Raw genomic sequence first — 18,852 nt, 5'->3', positions numbered from 1 at the left:
TAATACTATGGGAGCAAAGAGATAATGAAATCTACCCAAGAGAAATCATTAAAAGGCTTTACCTAAGAGCCTTCATTTGAACCGGGCCTAAAAAGATAAATGGGGGGCTTCCCTGGTGGCGCAGTGGTTGAGAGTCTGCCTGCCGATGCAGGGCACACAGGTTCGTGCCCCGGTCCGGGAAGATCCCACATGCCGCGGAGCAGCTAGGCCCGTGAGCCATGGCCACTGAGCCCGCGTGTCCGGAGCCTGTGCTCCGCAACGGGAGAGGCCACAACAGTGAGAGGCCCGTGTAGCGCAGAAAAAAAGATAAATGGGGATGCATAAATACTCTAACATGGTTAAGGTGCAGGGTGGGAGGGCGGGTATGGAATGGGGACATAATAAGAAAGGTTGGAGACAGATGATAGGGATTAGGCTGGAAAGGTAGAGGTTAAGGCCAAATGGTGAAGAATTCAATTTTTCAATTGCCATGTTAAAGAGGGTCAGCTTTTAAGCAACATGGAATAAAGATTTTAGAGCTGGGGAATAAAAAGATCATATGTGGTTTTCACGGGTGATTCTGATGGCAATATGTTAACTGAATTGGAGGGAGAAGGAAAATTTACCCTAAAATATACTTCTTCCAATTCTTCTGAAATAGGGTCCCATCAAACAACTAATCCCAGGAGACTGGGTCAGGGGAGAGTATGTGTTCTAAAATCAGTAAGTTTTAGAAATGCTGCATGTAATATTGTACATATTAGCATATTAAATCAATATATATCTGAGATTTACTGCATTTTAAAAAACATTTTAAATTTGTTTAATCTAGTATTCCCATCTATATAACAATTAACATTCTATAATTGTAACATTCCATCTATCTACTATGTTCATTCAATCTTAGGAGGTCAAAACTTCCTAAGTTTATATGTGTCAAATGATTATTCTAGAATTTCTTGCCTTATATTAATTTTTCTACCACTTAATCAGATGTTTTAATTCCTACTTCAGCGTTCACATTTTTTAACAGGGCAATCTATTCACAGTTAAGTTTTCATACAGGTGATGCCACAGAAATCAGAAATACCACAAATTGAGAGCCAGCTGTTAAACACTTAGAAGCATCCCACTACCTATGGAACAATTTCTTGTTTCCCTTCCTAGTCTTTTTCAATACATACAGCCAGGAAATGTCACCTCATAAATAAGGAACCACTGAGGATATGACCAGAGAGCTACAAGCTGTGGATTCCGCCAAATCAGCAGGCTGAGTCAATTTAGCTGCAGGGTTGTATGAGAATTTGATTATGGATCTGCAGTCTTAGATCTGACACATTTGATTTACACAGAGGAAGCAGTCAGGACTTGATGCTTGAAAGCAGTATGAAGCCAAGAAAGAGAAACCAACATCAGCATTAAGAAATAAGAGGAACTCATAGTTAACATTGGGTCTCCCAAGTCCCTCCTTAGGGAGGTGTAGGCCATTTTGTTGACAAAATGTTGATTACTTACAGAAGTTTAAAATAAAGAAATCACATTTTACATATAAGTTACATTTAACAAGTAAACCACATCCAGATATGGATGTGGTTCCAAACTCCCTGGGAGTTCCAAACTCCCAGTGACCTGAGCTGCTTGCCAATGCCTTTCCATGGAGTATATTCAGAATGGAAGTTCGCCCATTTTCTCATCTGCCTTCTTTCCTCCTCAATTCCTTCTCCTTCCCAGCTTTCCATCATCCTCCCATTTTCACTCACTACTATTTTACCCCTTAATGATTTCCCAAAAAAGTTCTCCTAAATTACCTCTGAAAGTAGCAAAAGATAACACTAGGTCTGTGTTTAATCAGTGTGGTGTTCCTCCCCTTCTGAGCTTTCACCCCATCATGGGTACCTCAGTTTCAAAAGGGAAAATTTATTGCAGTCCTTCTTTTTTGGCTATCCATGAGGCTCCTTTCCCTACACCTTTGATTAGCACACAAATAGCACACATGCTAAATCCAAGGCACCTTGGACAACCATGTATAAGTCAGGGCATTGGTTTTACTGCAATAACATTATCTGTTGATCTTCTCTCGTCCCACATTTCAGAGATGTCAGGATCCAGTCTTCGGCATTATATCCATAAGTAAATAATCTTCATAAAATCTTATTTCTAAATGGATACAGGGTCAGCTTTGAAAAACATTTACCAAAACTACTGAATCCTGCTACAAAAGTGACTTTCAAATAACAGTGTGATTTACATTTGAAATGAATGAGTTAAATACAAAAGAGATAAATACAGCTGAACGTTGCAAGGACCAAACAACTACTTTACCAAGGCACAGTTATCAATGTCTCGATCTCTCTTCTGCATCTGTTCTATTGTGTTCTCCCACTGTTGAATGAGTTCTTGCCTTTCATTATGAATATTACGAAAATCTTGGGCTGCTTTATCCAATTCTAACTGTCAAATGAAGACCAAATAGTATTTCTGTGAATTTAAGTGCTTTTTAAACATCACTTTGACAACTAAGAAATAAAAGTCTTTACTATAGGGAGGGTGGGAGGGAGGGAGACGCAAGAGAGAAGAGATATGGGAACATATGTATATGTATAACTGATTCACTTTGTTATAAAGCAGAAACTAACACACCATTGTAAAGCAATTATACCCCAATAAAGATGTTAAAAAATAAATAAATAAAAACAAAACAAAACAAAATCTTTACTAAACCAACCTGTGCACTTAGAGTCTCTGTGAGTTCATTGTCAAGTACCTTTCTTCTCTGATTACATTCCACAGTCAGTCTTTCTAATTGCAGGGTCAGTGCCTATGATGTAATTACATGCAAAAATATTCATAATAATCATTTTATTAACATAAAAGCTGTTAGCATATCTCACATTAAGTATTATATTATACATATACATATTATATTATACATATTTATTTGACATCTAAAATAACTACAAAATAATATATATATTCTTTATCTTCTAGACCCATAGTGCTGCAATGATAACCCAATTGTTTCTAAAAAGACTTTTAATACTTTTTAAAGTAAGTTAGAAAAAAGATTAAACAATAATTTTCCATTTAAAATTATTTTAACTAACATATGTGGTATTAATCTATTAGAAAATAGCATGTTTCATGATACTAAAATATTACCAGATTTAATTACAAGTAGATTTTTAAGTAACGGCTAAAATAATATATTAAATAATCAATAGCACTATAGTCTCAAATCAGCAAAAACTATCTGTAACATTCAAACTATTACACAAAAGAAGTTAAAATACTTATACATAGTTCTAGTACAAAACTTTCTTTTCTGAAATGCTTTTGAGAAACCTTCTCAATCAGGATTCTTAACCGGGAGTCCAGAGATCCCTAAATGGACAAAGGGCTTCAGAGGATCTGTAAAACTTGCAGCAAAATTTTGTGGATATTTGAGTATAGTCATTTATCTAGAGACAGGATAATTGGCTTTATTAGACCCAAAATGTTTAAGAACTACTTTAAAATTATAAGTACAATTTAGATTAAATGGTTGATATATTACAGATTCAGAGAAAATCTAACACTACAATTTATAATATCTCACCCTAATTTTATTATCATCTTGTCGTGCATACTTCTGAAGAGTGAGGGCATCATTATCTTTATGAGCCGATTCTTCCAGCCATGCCTCCAGTGCTTGCTGGTCCCAGTTCATCTGACATTTCAAATCATCCAGTTTTTGAGTAGTTTTAAATATGTAATTCTAATTTCCAAAGAGATGGGGCATGGGGAAATTACAAAACATTATTTACTGTACAAATTAAAATAAAACATGGGCTTCCCTGCTGGCGCAGTGGTTGAGAGTCCACCTGCCGATGCAGGGTACACGGGTTTGTGCCCCGGTCCGGGAAGATCCCACATGCCGCGGAGCGGCTGGGCCCGTGAGCCATGGCCGCTGAGCCTGCGCATCCGGAGCCTGTGCTCCGCAACGGGAGAGGCCACAACAGTGAGAGGCCCGCATACCGCAAATAAATAAATAAATAACATATTACAGGACATATTTTAAAGGAAGAAAGAAATCCTGTCTCTGTCCCTGGCCAGATGTATATAAATGCCATATTTAATTGTATAACTATCATACTAATATTTTAATTATTCAGTTGTGAAATAGAGGGGAGATGATTATACAAAGTTGAGAACAGTGGTTGAGCCAAAGTTTGCTTAAAAAGGCTTCCGCGGGCTTCCCTGGTGGCGCAATGGTTGGGGGTCCGCCTGCCGATGCAGGGGGCGCAGGTTCGTACCCAGCTCCAGGAGGATCCCGCGTGCCGCAGAGCGGCTGGGCCTGTGGGCCATGGCCGCTGGGCCTGCGCGTCGAGAGCCTGTGCTCCGCGGCGGGAGGGGTCACAGCAGTGAGAGGCCCGCTTACCGCAAAAAAAAAAAAGGCTTCAGGGTAGCTCCCCTAGAGCAATCTCATTAGTCACTCCACCAAAACTACCCCAAGCTGATACACAACCTTAATAAAAATAATGTACTTGATATGCTAACTCAAGCCCAAGACAAGTCCCCTTCAGCCCCATTTCCAATCAGAGGTCTTTCCTCTAAAAGACCTCTTATATAGAAATTTTGGAAGCATGTCTAATTAAAATAAATATAGTAGTTAAGCAGATAAAAATATTTCTGTCAATGTATTCATTTAACAAATCTAGGTTCACAAGAAGAAAACAGATCAATATGCAAACACATACAAATTAATATGATATGTATGCATATGTATACATACATGTATACATATAGAGATACAGATATATACATTTCCATAAGTATATGCATATGTAAAGATAAGAATTGAATTTGGAAAGAGCTCCCAGCCAGGTAACTAAAAACTAAGAAAGAAAAAAATAGGTTACAGTAGTTTAATATTAGAATCACCAGCTGATAATATGAAAAGTAAAAATTTTAACTGAAAAATGAAATTCAAAATTACAAGTGACTTTTTTAATGTAGCTTTTTAAAATGTAGCACTTATAAATTATGCCTAGTGTGGTATATAACAGGCAGCCAGCATGGTACTTCACACATAGTAAGGCTTAATGACTATTTTGGTAAATGAATATTGAGAAAATAAATGTAACATTCTATCACTGTTGATTCAAATTACAGCTCCACGTGAGTTTCATTGTCCAAAAAATGACGTAAGTGAATGTCAGGAAACTAAAGAATGCCTTTGCCGTATGCAAAAAAAAAAAAAAAAAGTTTATTTGGTGAGGAAAGAAGGAACAATAGCACACAATTTTAAGTAACATTTCAACACATACTTCCTTATCACTTTTCTTTTCCCGTATTGAAGTTATCTCATTTTCCAGTCGTTGCATTTCTTCCTTCACTCGTCCCAGTTCTCTTTCAGCAATCATCTTAAAATGTTCTTCACTTTCAATCTCATGCTCCCTGGCTTTGCAAAGAGACTACAGAATAATATACAAGACAGAAAGACTTTTTAAATTTTAATATTATAAAATATTCATAATAATCCACTAGACAGAAAATAACAAAGTTCCCACAAAATGCTTAGATCAAGTACTATTAATTCCACTTCTCAGAAACCTACACCACATTAGACTTTGTGATTCAGTGTAGTCGGTGTTGCTTACTAGTTGTAAGAAGTCAGTTCATGGAATGTGCTAGGAAAAAATGTTGTCAGCAGTTTTCAGTTTTTATGTTGGTCTAAGGAAACTGCTGAAAACCAAAATTTATATACTAAGACTTTTAAAAGATATAATTCATTTATTTAAAAATAAAAAATGAAACTAATTAAAAATACTTAGGAAATGGTATGTTTATAAGAATTGATCACATATTCTAATTAACAGAGATAATTTTAAAGTAATTATGTAAACAGTGATGGTTATAAATATGCCCTAGAGTATATTAATATACAATGATGACTTTGTGTTAAGTTTTACTTAATAAAATCGTATTTGTTGACTACTGATCTTGTAGGGCTTCAAAGTTATCACCATATGTATTATTTTTACATTATTAAGGCTGTTAGTGTTGAAGGAAGTTTACTGTCTTTTGTCTCTATTGTCCTACTTAATTGAGGTTTGGCTATAATGAAATACACCTACAGAAAATCTCTGTTTCTCAATTCCTCAACTCAGTGGTTTAACAACTTGAAGAAAAGATGTTGTTCCAAACTGCTTATTAGTTACTAAATCACATCAGGATACAAAAATCTTGAGATTGTTTTTAAAAGTTCATTAAATTTATAACTTTCTAATAAGACTTGTAAAAACCCATAAAACAGTTACTTACCTATATTAAGTATAAATTAGTATTAAAAACATGACTTTTTTCATTTTTAAGAATTACATACTTCTTCAAAGGAAAGTTGATGCATTTTTTGAAAAATTGTTTCAGATGGAAGTTAGTAAACTCTCCAATGCTGATTTACAGAGCTTTCTGATTTCCTGGGCATCATCAGGGAAAGAGATTCTACACATGAATAGATGGTCCATAAAACAGATGTTTACTTAATTAATCACTCTAAGTTTTAATTTTTATTATTTGTGTTAATATTTCTAAAATGCGTTGTACTGTTCCCAGTTACCTTAGTTTCCTGAATATAATTTAACTTTTCTATTACCTCAGAATCGTCATTATAAAATTCAATTCTTAAACTATGCTAAAATACCGTCGTGTCCTAAGGGCTACTGAAGTGTGTGGACTATTTACCTCCACTCAAAATGGCTCCAGGGGGTTGTGCTGAAAAATTTTAAAGAAGACAGAAACTCTATTATGTGTTTTATTAGGTCTGCTTCCACTTAACGCCATAGTTTCTCACTGCCATCACTGTATCCTTCTCATATAATCAGCTGACTAATATATCAGACTGTTTGAATGAGGATTTCTGTTTTCAAATGAACTAATTATTCCTTGAATTTGGTGGCAGTAGAGTTCCTAAAAGTCTTTTTTCTACCTACTTTCAGGATCAAGGTTATGTTCATAATATTGAGTTATATGAAGTTTCCTATAATATCTCTAAAATCAAATCATAGATGTAAATGCAATGTGAAATGTTCCATGACTACACATGATATAATCAATGTGAATTTCAACATTATTGTACCTGGGTAAATAAGAACTCTTGCTTAACATTTTTGAAGTGAGAAGTCATAGCATTAATTCGATCTTCATAGTCACGTAGCTGATCTTGAAAGCTTGACCTTTCATTCCGCAGCTTTGACAACTGTAAATAATAAATTCTATGATTAACCAAAGTCCTACTAAGTTTTTACCATATTAAAAGGATCTAAAATCAAAAGAAAATTAAATCCTCATTTACTTCACTTCTTGCAATATCCATTTAAACTTCTAAAATCTACTAATCTTTTAAATATTATAAAATAGCTCTGTGGGAAAATTAGCACTATTTTAAAAGAGAATAGAAATCTCTCTCAGATTTACAGCGTTAGCAGGTCCACTGCTAAAATGCACTTTAATAAGATTCTATTCTGTAATTAAACCACAAGATAGCTAAAGTAGACAGAGCATAGCAACAAGATGTAATAAAAACACACAGCATGGAACATAAATTTGAAAAGTAGCTGTACACGCAGCATAATAGCTCATCCCTGAACTCCTATTCAAAACCAACAAACTTAGGCTAAGCTTAACAGAACAGAACTAACTCTCACATGCTTAAAACCTGTTTCTTAATAAATTTTGTGTGTCTTTTGAATAAGAACCCTGAGTAGAAACAAAACATTGTAAATGCAAGCAAACAAACCTTTAGGAAATTATAACACACATTCTCAGGACCACTAGAGTATGTCACCCCCTCGAAGCAGTATAAAACTCAACAACAAAAACTATGCTTCCTTAGTGTTTGGAGCTGTGGTTCCGCATGTTGGGGCTACAACCCAGGAGGTACACAACACCATCCACTAAAACGCAGAAGAAATATTTGAATTTTTAACGAAGGAAGAAAGAAAATAAATACTAATTTACTCATTTGTTATGTCCTATATTTTATTAAACTTACTAAGTACAGTTGACCCTTGAACAACCTGGGTTTGAACTGTGGTTTCACTTATATGGGGATTTTTTTTCAATAAATATAGTACCTATATTTTCATTTTACAGATCTTTAAGTGTGGGGAAAAGTTTGTGTTTGCTTAGAGATCACAATATGGGGAATCAAAAGAACTAAGGTTTGATTCCTGATTCTATCCAAACTGTTTCAGCTTCCTGACCTTGGGTGAATCATTTATCAATTCCCTGTTTTTGAGACAGAGATAACAGTACTCAAATTTTCCACTGCCGGGGGCAGGGGGGCAGGTAGCACCCCCTAACCCTCACACTGTTCAAGGTCAACTGCAATAATAAATATGTATTTTTTGCTGTTTATTTCATTAATTTAAGTTTTTATTTTAATTCCCTTTTTTTTACCTTATTGTTCTTTTTCTTTGGTTTGTTTTGTTTTTGCGGTATGCGGGCCTCTCACTGCCATGGCCTCTCCCGTTGCAGAGCACAGGCTCTGGACGCGCAGGCTCAGCGGCCATGGCTTTCGGGCCCAGCTGCTCCGCGGCATGTGGGATCCTCCCGGACCAGGGCACGAACCGTGCCCCCCGCATCGGCAGGTGGACTCTCAACCACTGCGCCACCAGGGAAGCCCTATTGTTCTTTTTTAAAACTTATTAAGAGGAGTTCTTAGTTTCTTTACTTTTTGTCTTACTGATTTTTATGACCTAAATATTTGTCACCCCCAAATTCATATATTGAAACCCTAATCCCCAATGTGATATTATCTGGAGGTGGAGCCCTTGGGAGGTAAGTAGGTTTAAACTATGACATGAGGGTAGGACCCTCATGATGGGATTAGTGTCCTTAGAAGAAGAGGAAGAGAGACCAGAGCTCACTCTCTCTCTTAGCCATGTGAGAACAGAGCCAGAAGGCAGCCATCTACAAGCCAGAAAGAGGGCTCTCATAGGTACTCAGCTGTGATGGCACCCTGATCCTGACTTCTAGCCTTCATAACTGTGAGAAATAAACGTCTGTTTTTTAAGTCACTCAGTCTATGTTACTCTGGTGTAGTAACCCAGGCTAAGACACTGATCTAAAATAAAGGCAGTTAAGGCTATAAGTTTTCTCTAAGATTTTTGCCGTTTCCCGTGGGTGTGGGTATGAAGCAGTCCCCTTTTACTGTTCTCTAAAAGGTGATTTTTTTCCTTTCAATTTCTCTTTGATATAAAGCTACCCAGAAATATATTTCTGAGAAACTCACCTAAGTATCAATATTTAAGATGGGTCTCTTAGTCAGCTCAGGCTGCCATAACAAAATATCATAGACTGGGTGGCTAAAACATGGAAATTTATTTCTCACAGTTCTGAAGGCTAGGAGGTCCAAAATCAAGGTGCCAGACAATTCCGTTCCAGTGAAATTTCTCTTCCAGACTTGCAGATGGCTGCCTTCTCAGAGTCCTCATATGACAGAAAGAGCCCTGGTCTCTCTTCCTCTTCTCATAAGGACAGTAATCCCATGCTCTCCCTTCCCCGCCATCATGACCTCATGTAAACCTAATTACCTCCCAAAGGCCCCACCTCTAAATACCATCACACGGTGGGGGGGGGGGGGGTTTGGGGGGGGGGGGTAGGGGTTCAAAAAATGAATGGGGGGGGGGGGGGGGGGGGGGGGGGGAAGGCACGCAAGTATTCAGTTCCTAACAATGGCAGATAATTTTTTTAATTGTTTATTATAAATTCTATTGGCTTATGATCAGAAAATGTGACCTAAATATTTTCCATCACTCATTTTTAAATTGTTATAAAATATATATAACATAAAATTTACCATTTTAACCCTTTCTCAGTGTCCGTTAAGTACAGTGGCATTATGTACATCCACGTGTTGTGCAACCATCACCACCATCCATTTCCAGAAATCTTTTATCTTCCTAAACTGAAACTCTGTACCCATTAAATACCAACTCCCCATTCCCCTTACCCCCAGCCCCTGGAAATCACCATTCTACTTTGTGTCTCTACAAATTTGACTACTCTAGGTTATCTCATATAAGCGGAACCATACAGTATGTCCTTTTGTGTCCAGCTTATTTCACTTAGCCTACTGTATTTAAGGTTGATCACTCATTTTCAGGTTTTTGTTCTGGTCTAGTACATAATCTACCTTTGTAAATGCTTTATGAACATATTCTACTTAAGGGATATATGTTCTCTATGTTCTTATTTTTGTTGTATTAGTCATATCTTTTATGTCTTTATTTTTGTCTATTGGAGTTGTCTAATTCTGAGGAAGTAAATATTGAAGTATCTCACTACATATTTTTGTCAAGGCCTACTTGCATTTATAAAAGCTTTTACTTTTACATATTTAGCTGTTGTGTTGTTTGGTGCTTTATCACTTTTATTTTCTTCATCAATTATGATTTTTATCATTGCATAATGAACCCAGAGCAAAAGCATCTGCTTTTTAAATGAAAGCATAATGATTAACTCACCACAACTTGATAATTCCTTCCCCATAGAGTTCCCAAACAACATTTTATTGCCTCTTTCTTCAATATAAAAGGACATGCAAGGACCACCAGATATATATTGAAAACTTACATAATGTGAGGGACATCAAGATAAACAAACAAAAAGATCCCAAAGAAAACAGATAATTCAGGACACAAAAGACAAGAACTAAACACACACACACAGACACATACACACTCAGAGATTGTAAATGATAATGTACTCCTAAAACACGACCATGTGATACAAAAAAAGCAATAAGCAAATAACCTGAAAATTAAAAATATGATTGATACAGTTGCCAAAATTAAAATTTCTATGTAAAGATGAAATAAAACCCTAAAAGCCTCCAGAGATTAAAAAAGTAAGCTACAAAGAAATGAAAATCATTTTAATATCAGATTACTCACCAACAACACTGCTGGAAGATAATAGGGCAATACTTTCCAGATTCTGTGGAAAAATTATTTTTATTCTAGGATCTTCTACCCAGACAAATGACCATCATATGTGAAGATAATCACAGTGTTTACCTCCCATAGACCCTTCTTAGGGAGACACAAGAAAGTATTTCATTAAAATAAGAGAATAATAATCTGAGAAAAAAGAAGCTATGTGATGTAGGAAATAGAGCATCAACCCAGTAAAGGAAAGGGAATTCTCAAGTTAACAGCTGGGAAATAGGTCTGTGGGAAAATAGTCCATACTGGGAAACACAGGACTCCAGGAGGAAGGAGTAGGGGAAGAGAGAAAGTATCTTGAAGATCTGATACTACGATTTAAGGACTATAAATGTAAAGTTGGCAATGCAAGGAACCAGACTGGCAGCCAGGGATGTGAGGAATTGAAAGCACAGTACTGTGGGTCCTTCTTGAAACCCACACATGGATAGTACCCAACCAGTCAAAAGATGAATCAAAGTGAAAAATTCAAAAAAAGGTAAACTTAGTAAAAGTGGCTGCATGAACAACCATTAAATCATTTTAAATATAAGACTAAACACTTGCAGTAAATTAAGGGCACTGAATAGAATGAAAATAAAATAAATCTTGATATTATAAAAATAATAAAACCACTATTTTTAATGGGGAAAAGAAGGTGGCAGGAAGGGTAAGAGAGCTAATTTCTTCATTTCAAAGATGAGAAATGAAAGATCAGGGAGTCAACCCATACTGTCTACAAATGAAGCAAAGAAGTTTTTTAAAAACAATTAATTTAACCATTTAGTTTTTCTTAATGTTAAAGAAATCTTTCAGCAACCATTATCTCTTATAACCAAGTAATACTCACTGAAATTCAACAATTCCGTTCATTTTCTCCTTCTAAACACAAGTAAAATTAAATTTAAATTTCTATGTTAAAAGCAGCACATGTAATAGGATCCTAGTTTTATAATACTCCTGTCTTTTCTATCTGTATACCTGTAGACCATGATGTCTGCGATATTTGTTTAAAGCCATGATCGCCACTTCTACGGTCAACAGTGAGTACTTTGGGGAGGGAATATCATGAATTTTTTATTTTATACCCTTCTCTTCTGTTTGAATATCTTAAACTTTCAAGAGTTGCTTTTTTAATATTGGAGTTTATTCAGGTGAAGTGATTATGACCCTCATTATTCTTTTTATTGCTCTTTAATATTTTTTTAAATAGCTAATACAAGTAATATGTATATAAAGTCCTGTGAGACAAATATTATGGCAATAATACCAAAAACTAACGTTTGAATGGAACTTAACCTATATTAAAGTCCTTAGAGCTGTGTAACAACCCTGTGAGATAATTATTTTACTTATCTCCAGTTTACAGAAGAAGAAATGGACTCAGTGCTCATAAGCAGGATCAGAACCCAAGACTGGATACTTATTATTAGTCCTCAGTACTCAGTGCTAGATCTCTTATATTTCCTAATGCTGCCCTTCACTTAAAACAAAAAACAAAATCTGAAGCCATCTACATTAGATATAAGTAAATAAGTCAGAAGAGTTTGAAAAACATATTTTCAAAAAACAAAGTGGAGGATTTTCATTTTCATTTCTCAGAGGAACCTTCTCTTCCATTCTCTAAAGTAGTGTAAACATCATCGGTCTTCTTGGACCCTCTTCCACACAACACATTGCCATGTGATGGAACTTTTAGACTGACTGCTAACTGGTTTTCAAAGTTTCCTGAGCTGGTTGCAATTTTATTTTTAACAACTACCATGCATTGGTTGCAAGCTGGTGTAAAATACTCCTTACAAAAATATTTTATATATTTCTGTGACAACTTAATCCTCACTTTGAAAAGCTGTAAATTGCACATTATACATACTTACTAGAACATCCCTCTTAAAAACATTTCTTCGAGTCACTTTAAACATCATAGGCAGTAACTCAAAAAGAAATGTCAACCATAACATGTTTTGTTTACAAACATCCGCAAATAACTGTTGCTACGCAAACCTCAGAAGTCCCTTTGCAAACTGCGCTTAATTCTGAGGAAGGAAAAAGCGGGCGCGAGAACCAGCCTTTCCTCTACTACTCAGGAGGCTAGAAATGAGTGCAAGGGGTGGAAGAGGAGGAGGGAGTAAAGTTTCAAGCTTTATAGTTGTGAATATCTATTATAGTTTCAGTTTGATTGATTGATTGATTGATTGATTGATTTTAATGCTTTAGAAAGTACCGAAAAGGGCTAGCAGGTGAGGGAAGAAGGAGATGCTGCCGGAGAGAGGCAGACCGAGAAGAGATGGGATTAGGGAAAGAACGGAGAGAAATAAAAGGGTTGGGGTATTTCTGCCAACTAGAAAACGTCCCCCAACAGACCCCTTCTTCCCCCGCCTTCTTCACCTGATCCTTACCAGATCTTCCAGTATCTTGTTCTCCTCGTTCGCCACCGGGATGGCGAACCCTTCCTCCCAATTCAGCTCCGCCAGGAATTCACTACTCATGATGACAAACAGATAGGGGACCTCAAAAAAGGTGCAGAGGTAAGATCCACCTTCTCGTATCGCCCGTGAGCGGCACCTGAGGCAACCCAAGGAACTCGCAAAGCTCCGGGGTATTTGCTACTGGAGCTCTAGCAACCGTTTCGCGCCCTTAGTTACCAAACAGGAAGCGCCCGGGCAAATCTTCCGGTTGAGAACTCCTTCCCAGGATCCAGTGCAACTTTTTCTTCTTGGGCACCCAGAGAAGCGAATCAACTTACTCCTCCAGAGGTTCCTTGGGATTGCCAGGTACCGGCATAACAGCCCTTCAATGTGTGGCTCCGGTTAGCCCCTTTGGCGCTCCCGGGAGGTATAGAATCGGTGGCGCCTGCAGTCTCCAGGGGACCACAGGGCACCGGACCTGCGTTGCGCTACGCAGCTGCGATCGCGGGCGGAAGATGAGCGCTAACGAAAAGAATAAACCTAGCTTTCAAGTGGCGTTTGTTGAGTTTCATTAGTAGATGAAATCTTGTAGGCTGAAGTAGACAGGTATTTTGAAGCACAATTCACTCCCTAGAATCATTGCTGGATGTTTTGATCTTCGTCTGTTTTAACTTCTGGTCTCCCACCCAATGGTCTTCTGCCCAGTTGCAGAGTCCTAGTTGACCGCAGTCGTGAACTGCCCCGAGATGGCAAACCTGCAGCGCAGAGTTCCCACACCTTTATTTCCTTTTTTTTTTTTTTGGCCAGGCAGCATGTGGGATCTTAGTTCCCCCACCAGGGATCAAACCCGTGCCCCCTGCAATAGAAGCACAGTGTCTTAACCACTGGACCGCCAGGGAAGTCCCTATTTTCTTTACATTTTCATTTGTTAGCATTTACACATCTTTAATTCCACACAGAAACCTATATTTCTTCCTAAACTCGAAAAAGTCTAACCGCTTTAGACTGGCAGGCACTTTACCAATTCACTCATTTGAATTAACTGCTTGGCACCGGTAGGAGTTTGAGTTTATGACCCGTGTTTTATGTACCCGCTTCTCAGAACTGGAAAGCACAAAACAGTGAACTAACCTAATTCTTTCATTTCCTAGATAAATGAAGTGAAGCTCCCTGAGGTGAAGCGGGTAAAGTAAGCAGGACCTAAACTAGGAAACAGGTCTCAAACTATGCTGTCTGCAATGAGGGGTGTTGTTGGCTGGAATACTCTACCACTTCATTGTGAGGACCAATTAATTTTGCTTATCCAATAGTCAAATATATGTAGCTTTTTTTGCCCTTTTGAATTTTATTTTACCTGTTCATTGTTAACCTTTTTTATTATAAAAAGTTTAAATATATGTAAGATAGAGATCAGGGTATAATGAACCCCTATATACTCATCACCTTGACTTAACATTCTTTCTTTTTTTTTTTTTTGCCATATTAGTTTCATCTGGATCTTTTGCTGAAGCATTTTAAAGTAAATCACAAACATAACATGTGACCCATAACTACTGGAGCATGCATCACTAATGTTTTACGTTTAATGTTTTATAACATAAACACAATATCATTATCACATCTGACAAAATTAACAGTATCAAAATAACTCTTCATGATCAGTATCTTTTCATATTCATATTTCCTCAAATGTCTTGAAAATGTCTTTTTTTACCCTTGGTTTGTTGCTATACTTTTGAAATCTTTTGTAGCTTTGTCTCTTTGTGCTTACATGGTTTTCCATATATTTAGCATTATGGACTTAGAGGTAGTGTCTTCAAAGTCTAGAGTTAGCAAGGCATTTTATTCTCCAGTTCTACAATGCCTAAATTTCCAAGATGGTTGAGAGAAAGAGAGCTTGTAGAGGGAATGTTGACCTATATGGAATAATGGACTTTTACAGCTTAAATAACCTTAATAGAGATCATCTTTTATTTTATAATAGTTTAGTCAACACTACTAATGAAAATGTTAATATCCAGCATATATTAAGATGACATATTGTTATTTATATTTAAAAATTGTTATGGCAATGTCCCTTGTTTAATGATTATTTTAAAATGTGAATACTGAGGCAGCTGCCTTCGCCTGTGCCAATCTTTTGATCCACCCCTCTCAGTGTCAGCTGTAGCTGCCAAATGTATGACTGCAGCTGTCTTTGCTGGGTACTTCTGTAGGCCCCAAGGACATAAGAACTTTGGCAGCCAAATCCCTGCAAAGAATCCCATTTCCCATATCTCAAGGCTTCTATTTCCTGAATTTCAGGATAATGATTATACAATGTTGAATTTTGGACAAAATGTCCATGCATCCTCTAAATTCTACCTTTCTGCCTTTAAACAATATCCCTGCTTCTCCCCCTCATCACCACAGTATTCCTATCATCCATTTCCTCCCACTTTTATAATTCTACAGCTTCCAGATTCTAACCCTATCATTATTCATTCAGATTTAGAAATAAAGCCCAAAGTTTTACAAGCCTTGTCACTAACCATGAAATAATCAATTTAATCCCCAAATGCTAAGGTAGATGTTACCCTTTTACTATCTCATTCTCAAATAGATAACTTCATCCAGATCAGGTTGTTAAGGCTAAAATATGAAGAGATTTGGGGTTTTGCAAAAATAACGTGATCTTTGTTTTATAAGAAAGAAAAATACATATATGTATGAAGTAAAAGGAAAAGATATCCTCAGCTCCATGCCAATCTCATTCTCAAAAGTTTGCCCCATTTTGGTGTTTATGCTACCGGCATTTTTTTTTTTTTTTTGTGGTACGCGGGCCTCTCACTGTTGTGGCCTCTCCCGTTGCAGAGCACAGGCTCCGGACGTGCAGGCTCAGCGGCCATGGCTCACGGGCCCAGCCGCTCCGCAGCATGTGGGATCTTCCCGAACCGGGTCACGAACCCGTGCTCCCTGCATCGGCAGGCAGACTCTCAACCACTGCACCACCAGGGAAGCCCCTACCGGCATTTTTTTAAATGAAGCTGTAAGTATATACATGTATTAATTTTTTCCTGTAGAAATAAAACCCTAAATATTTTGCAAATTCATTTTTTCACTTAACAATAGTGGCTATGTTTCCGTGTCAGTATATTAGATCTTTGGTCTTTTAATAGCAGCTTAAAATTCAGTATCATCAATCAATTTTAACTTTATAAACAATGCTATAATGAACACCTTTCTAATACTGTATTTCATCAATTCTAGACTATACTTATTTTCACATTTTAATATCTCCAAAATTGGAATGCATCTTTCAGTTAGTGTTATATTTGGTGAATAAGATATAATCTTGAACACCTATGTAAGTATTTCTGCATGACATTTTCTTAGAAGTAAAATTAATGGAAAACAGGTATAAACAATTTTATTTTGATAGATACCACTAAATTATCTTTCAAAATGTCTTTGCATACCTACAAAATATGACAGTATTCTTATGAAGTATCAAATATTTTACAACCTAAAGAGTAAAATATGGTTTTTCATTGTTTATTGACAATTATATAATTATGAGTGAGACTGAACATCACATTTCTTCTGCTAAGAATTTCTTTATCATATCCTTTGTCCATTTTTTCCCATTAGGTTGTTTATTCTTATTGAATTATGGAAGTGTTTTTTATGTTATAGTTTCTTTGTGCATGTTTGTGTGTGTGTATGAGTATTTTTCTCCTAATTTTGGGGTTTTTTTTTTAAACTTTTTTTAGTGTATTTTGCTATACAACACCTCAGAAACTGCTCTCATTGCCATCAGTATGCTTCATGTTCCAGTGGATACGTTCATCATCAACTTACCTGATCTACGGGCTACATTCAGCTCAACTATTCCTTCCCTATTAAAACATTTTCTTCTCTTGGCCTTTATGACTCCCTTCCAAGTCCACTGCCACCACTCCAAACAATCATCATCTCTCACTGCACTACTGCAATGGCATCCTCAACAATCTGCTTCTACTCTTGTTCCCCCGAAATCCATTCTCCCTCAACAGTTAAGGTAATCTTTTACTTCCAACATCTAATTTTGAAATATTTCCCACATATAGAAAAGCTGAAATAATTTTACAGTGAGCACCATTATTCCCGTGATCTAGATGTTTCCTAGGTCCTACCATGAGTGTTTGACTATTCTTGCTGTTACATACCCTTCTATCCATCCACTCATCAATTCATGTTATTTATTGATGCATTTCAAAGTAAATTGCAGTGATCAGTACACTTCCCCCCTAAAGACTTCACTATGCATATGTTTACTTTTGTTTACATTCTTCCCTTTATAGGTAAAATTTATATACAAACAAATACACATATCTTGAGTTTGGACAAATGCATACACCAGGTTAACCTAAACTATGCTCAAGAGGTGGAACATCACCACTTCCCCAAAAAGTTTCTGCCTGCTTCTTTGCAGTCAATCCCTGCTCTCACATCCCCTAACCCCCCAGAGGCAACTTCCTGTTCTGATATTTTCTCTATCATACATTAGTTTCCTCTCTTTTAAAACTTCAAATCAGTGAAAAGGTACTGTATTGTGCTATATTTCCTAAATTTACCATTTATTGCCTCTCAGCTCCAAATTCACCCATTTTGCCTGCTCTGTGAAAACAGATATGGGCCTTTTAAATATTTCTCTTTCAACAGCTGGCACAACATCAATCTTTATCAATCAGGGCACAGGAGAGACATTGCAGGAGGAAAAAAGCCTTTTTTTCTCCCTGGTTCCAGTGTGCTCACCTGGCAGCACACACAGCTTCTTCAGCGTCCAGTTCCTGCATCTCAGGCAGTTCTTCCAGCATCAGGCTCCTGCAGCGCTTGTGGCTTCTCCATGCCCAGCTCCTGCTGTGTGCAGCAGCTTCCCTTAGCACTCACCCCCACCCCAACTTGGGTAGTTTGGCAACAGAGTGCCCCCAGTGAGACATCACCCCCTTAATAGATTTCCCTGGCACCACAGAGAACAGATTTCCAGCAAGTTCGACCAGCACAATGATTTCTCTGCCATTCATTTAGCTGGGGGACAGGGTGGGGAGGCTCTTCCCTGGGCACACTGTCTCAGCTTTAAGGATAGTAACTGCTCCTTATTTCTGCTATATCTCCATTCTTTAGAGTTTTCTTTACTTCTTAACGGCCAGCTGCTTGTTACTCCATCCTCTGTTACAGTTAACAATTCTTTATATTGAGCGTTCCCTATTAAATTGCTGTGTGGTTTCTCTCTCCTGATTGCACCCAGACTGATAAAAATATATACTTTTTGATGTTAGGCTTTTTTTCACTCAGCTTCACCTTTTTGATATTCATCCATAGTGCAGTATCAATGGTTCATTTCTTTTTATTGCTCAATAGTATTCCCTTATGTAAATGTAACACACTGTTTACCTCTTCTCCTAATGATGAACACCTGGACTGTATTCAGTTTGGGGAAACTATGAATAGAGCTATTATAAACATTCCTGTACAAG

At 37.0% G+C, this 18,852-nt stretch overlaps 1 protein-coding gene across 4 annotated transcripts in view; it reads right to left on the bottom strand.

The window, feature by feature from the left end:
* The window catches only part of CCDC39 (coiled-coil domain 39 molecular ruler complex subunit), a 46,441-nt gene extending 32,891 nt beyond the window's left edge, over positions 1-13,550 (bottom strand). Inside the window, exons 1-6 of one of the 4 annotated variants that reach the window (XM_027111100.1) lie at positions 13,346-13,550; positions 7,097-7,216; positions 5,286-5,432; positions 3,575-3,733; positions 2,705-2,797; positions 2,302-2,430 (exon numbers count right to left, since the gene is read on the bottom strand). In XM_027111100.1, coding sequence (XP_026966901.1) covers positions 2,302-2,430; positions 2,705-2,797; positions 3,575-3,733; positions 5,286-5,432; positions 7,097-7,216; positions 13,346-13,435 — 738 coding nt within the window. In that variant the 5' untranslated portion in view covers positions 13,436-13,550. The remainder of the gene's footprint in view (positions 1-2,301; positions 2,431-2,704; positions 2,798-3,574; positions 3,734-5,285; positions 5,433-7,096; positions 7,217-13,345) is intronic. The other 3 variants (XM_027111109.1, XM_027111119.1, XM_027111124.1) reach the window with 3 other exon arrangements.
* Between the last annotated feature and the right edge of the window lie 5,302 nt (positions 13,551-18,852).

The sequence above is a fragment of the Aethalodelphis obliquidens genome, unplaced genomic scaffold (assembly GCF_003676395.1).
Source record: "Aethalodelphis obliquidens isolate GAN/ISIS:26980383/991018 unplaced genomic scaffold, ASM367639v1 scaffold1, whole genome shotgun sequence".
Lineage (NCBI taxonomy): Eukaryota > Metazoa > Chordata > Mammalia > Artiodactyla > Delphinidae > Aethalodelphis > Aethalodelphis obliquidens.
The sequence above is the reverse complement of the archived record's forward strand: the minus strand, read 5'-3'. Positions and strand labels throughout refer to the sequence as shown.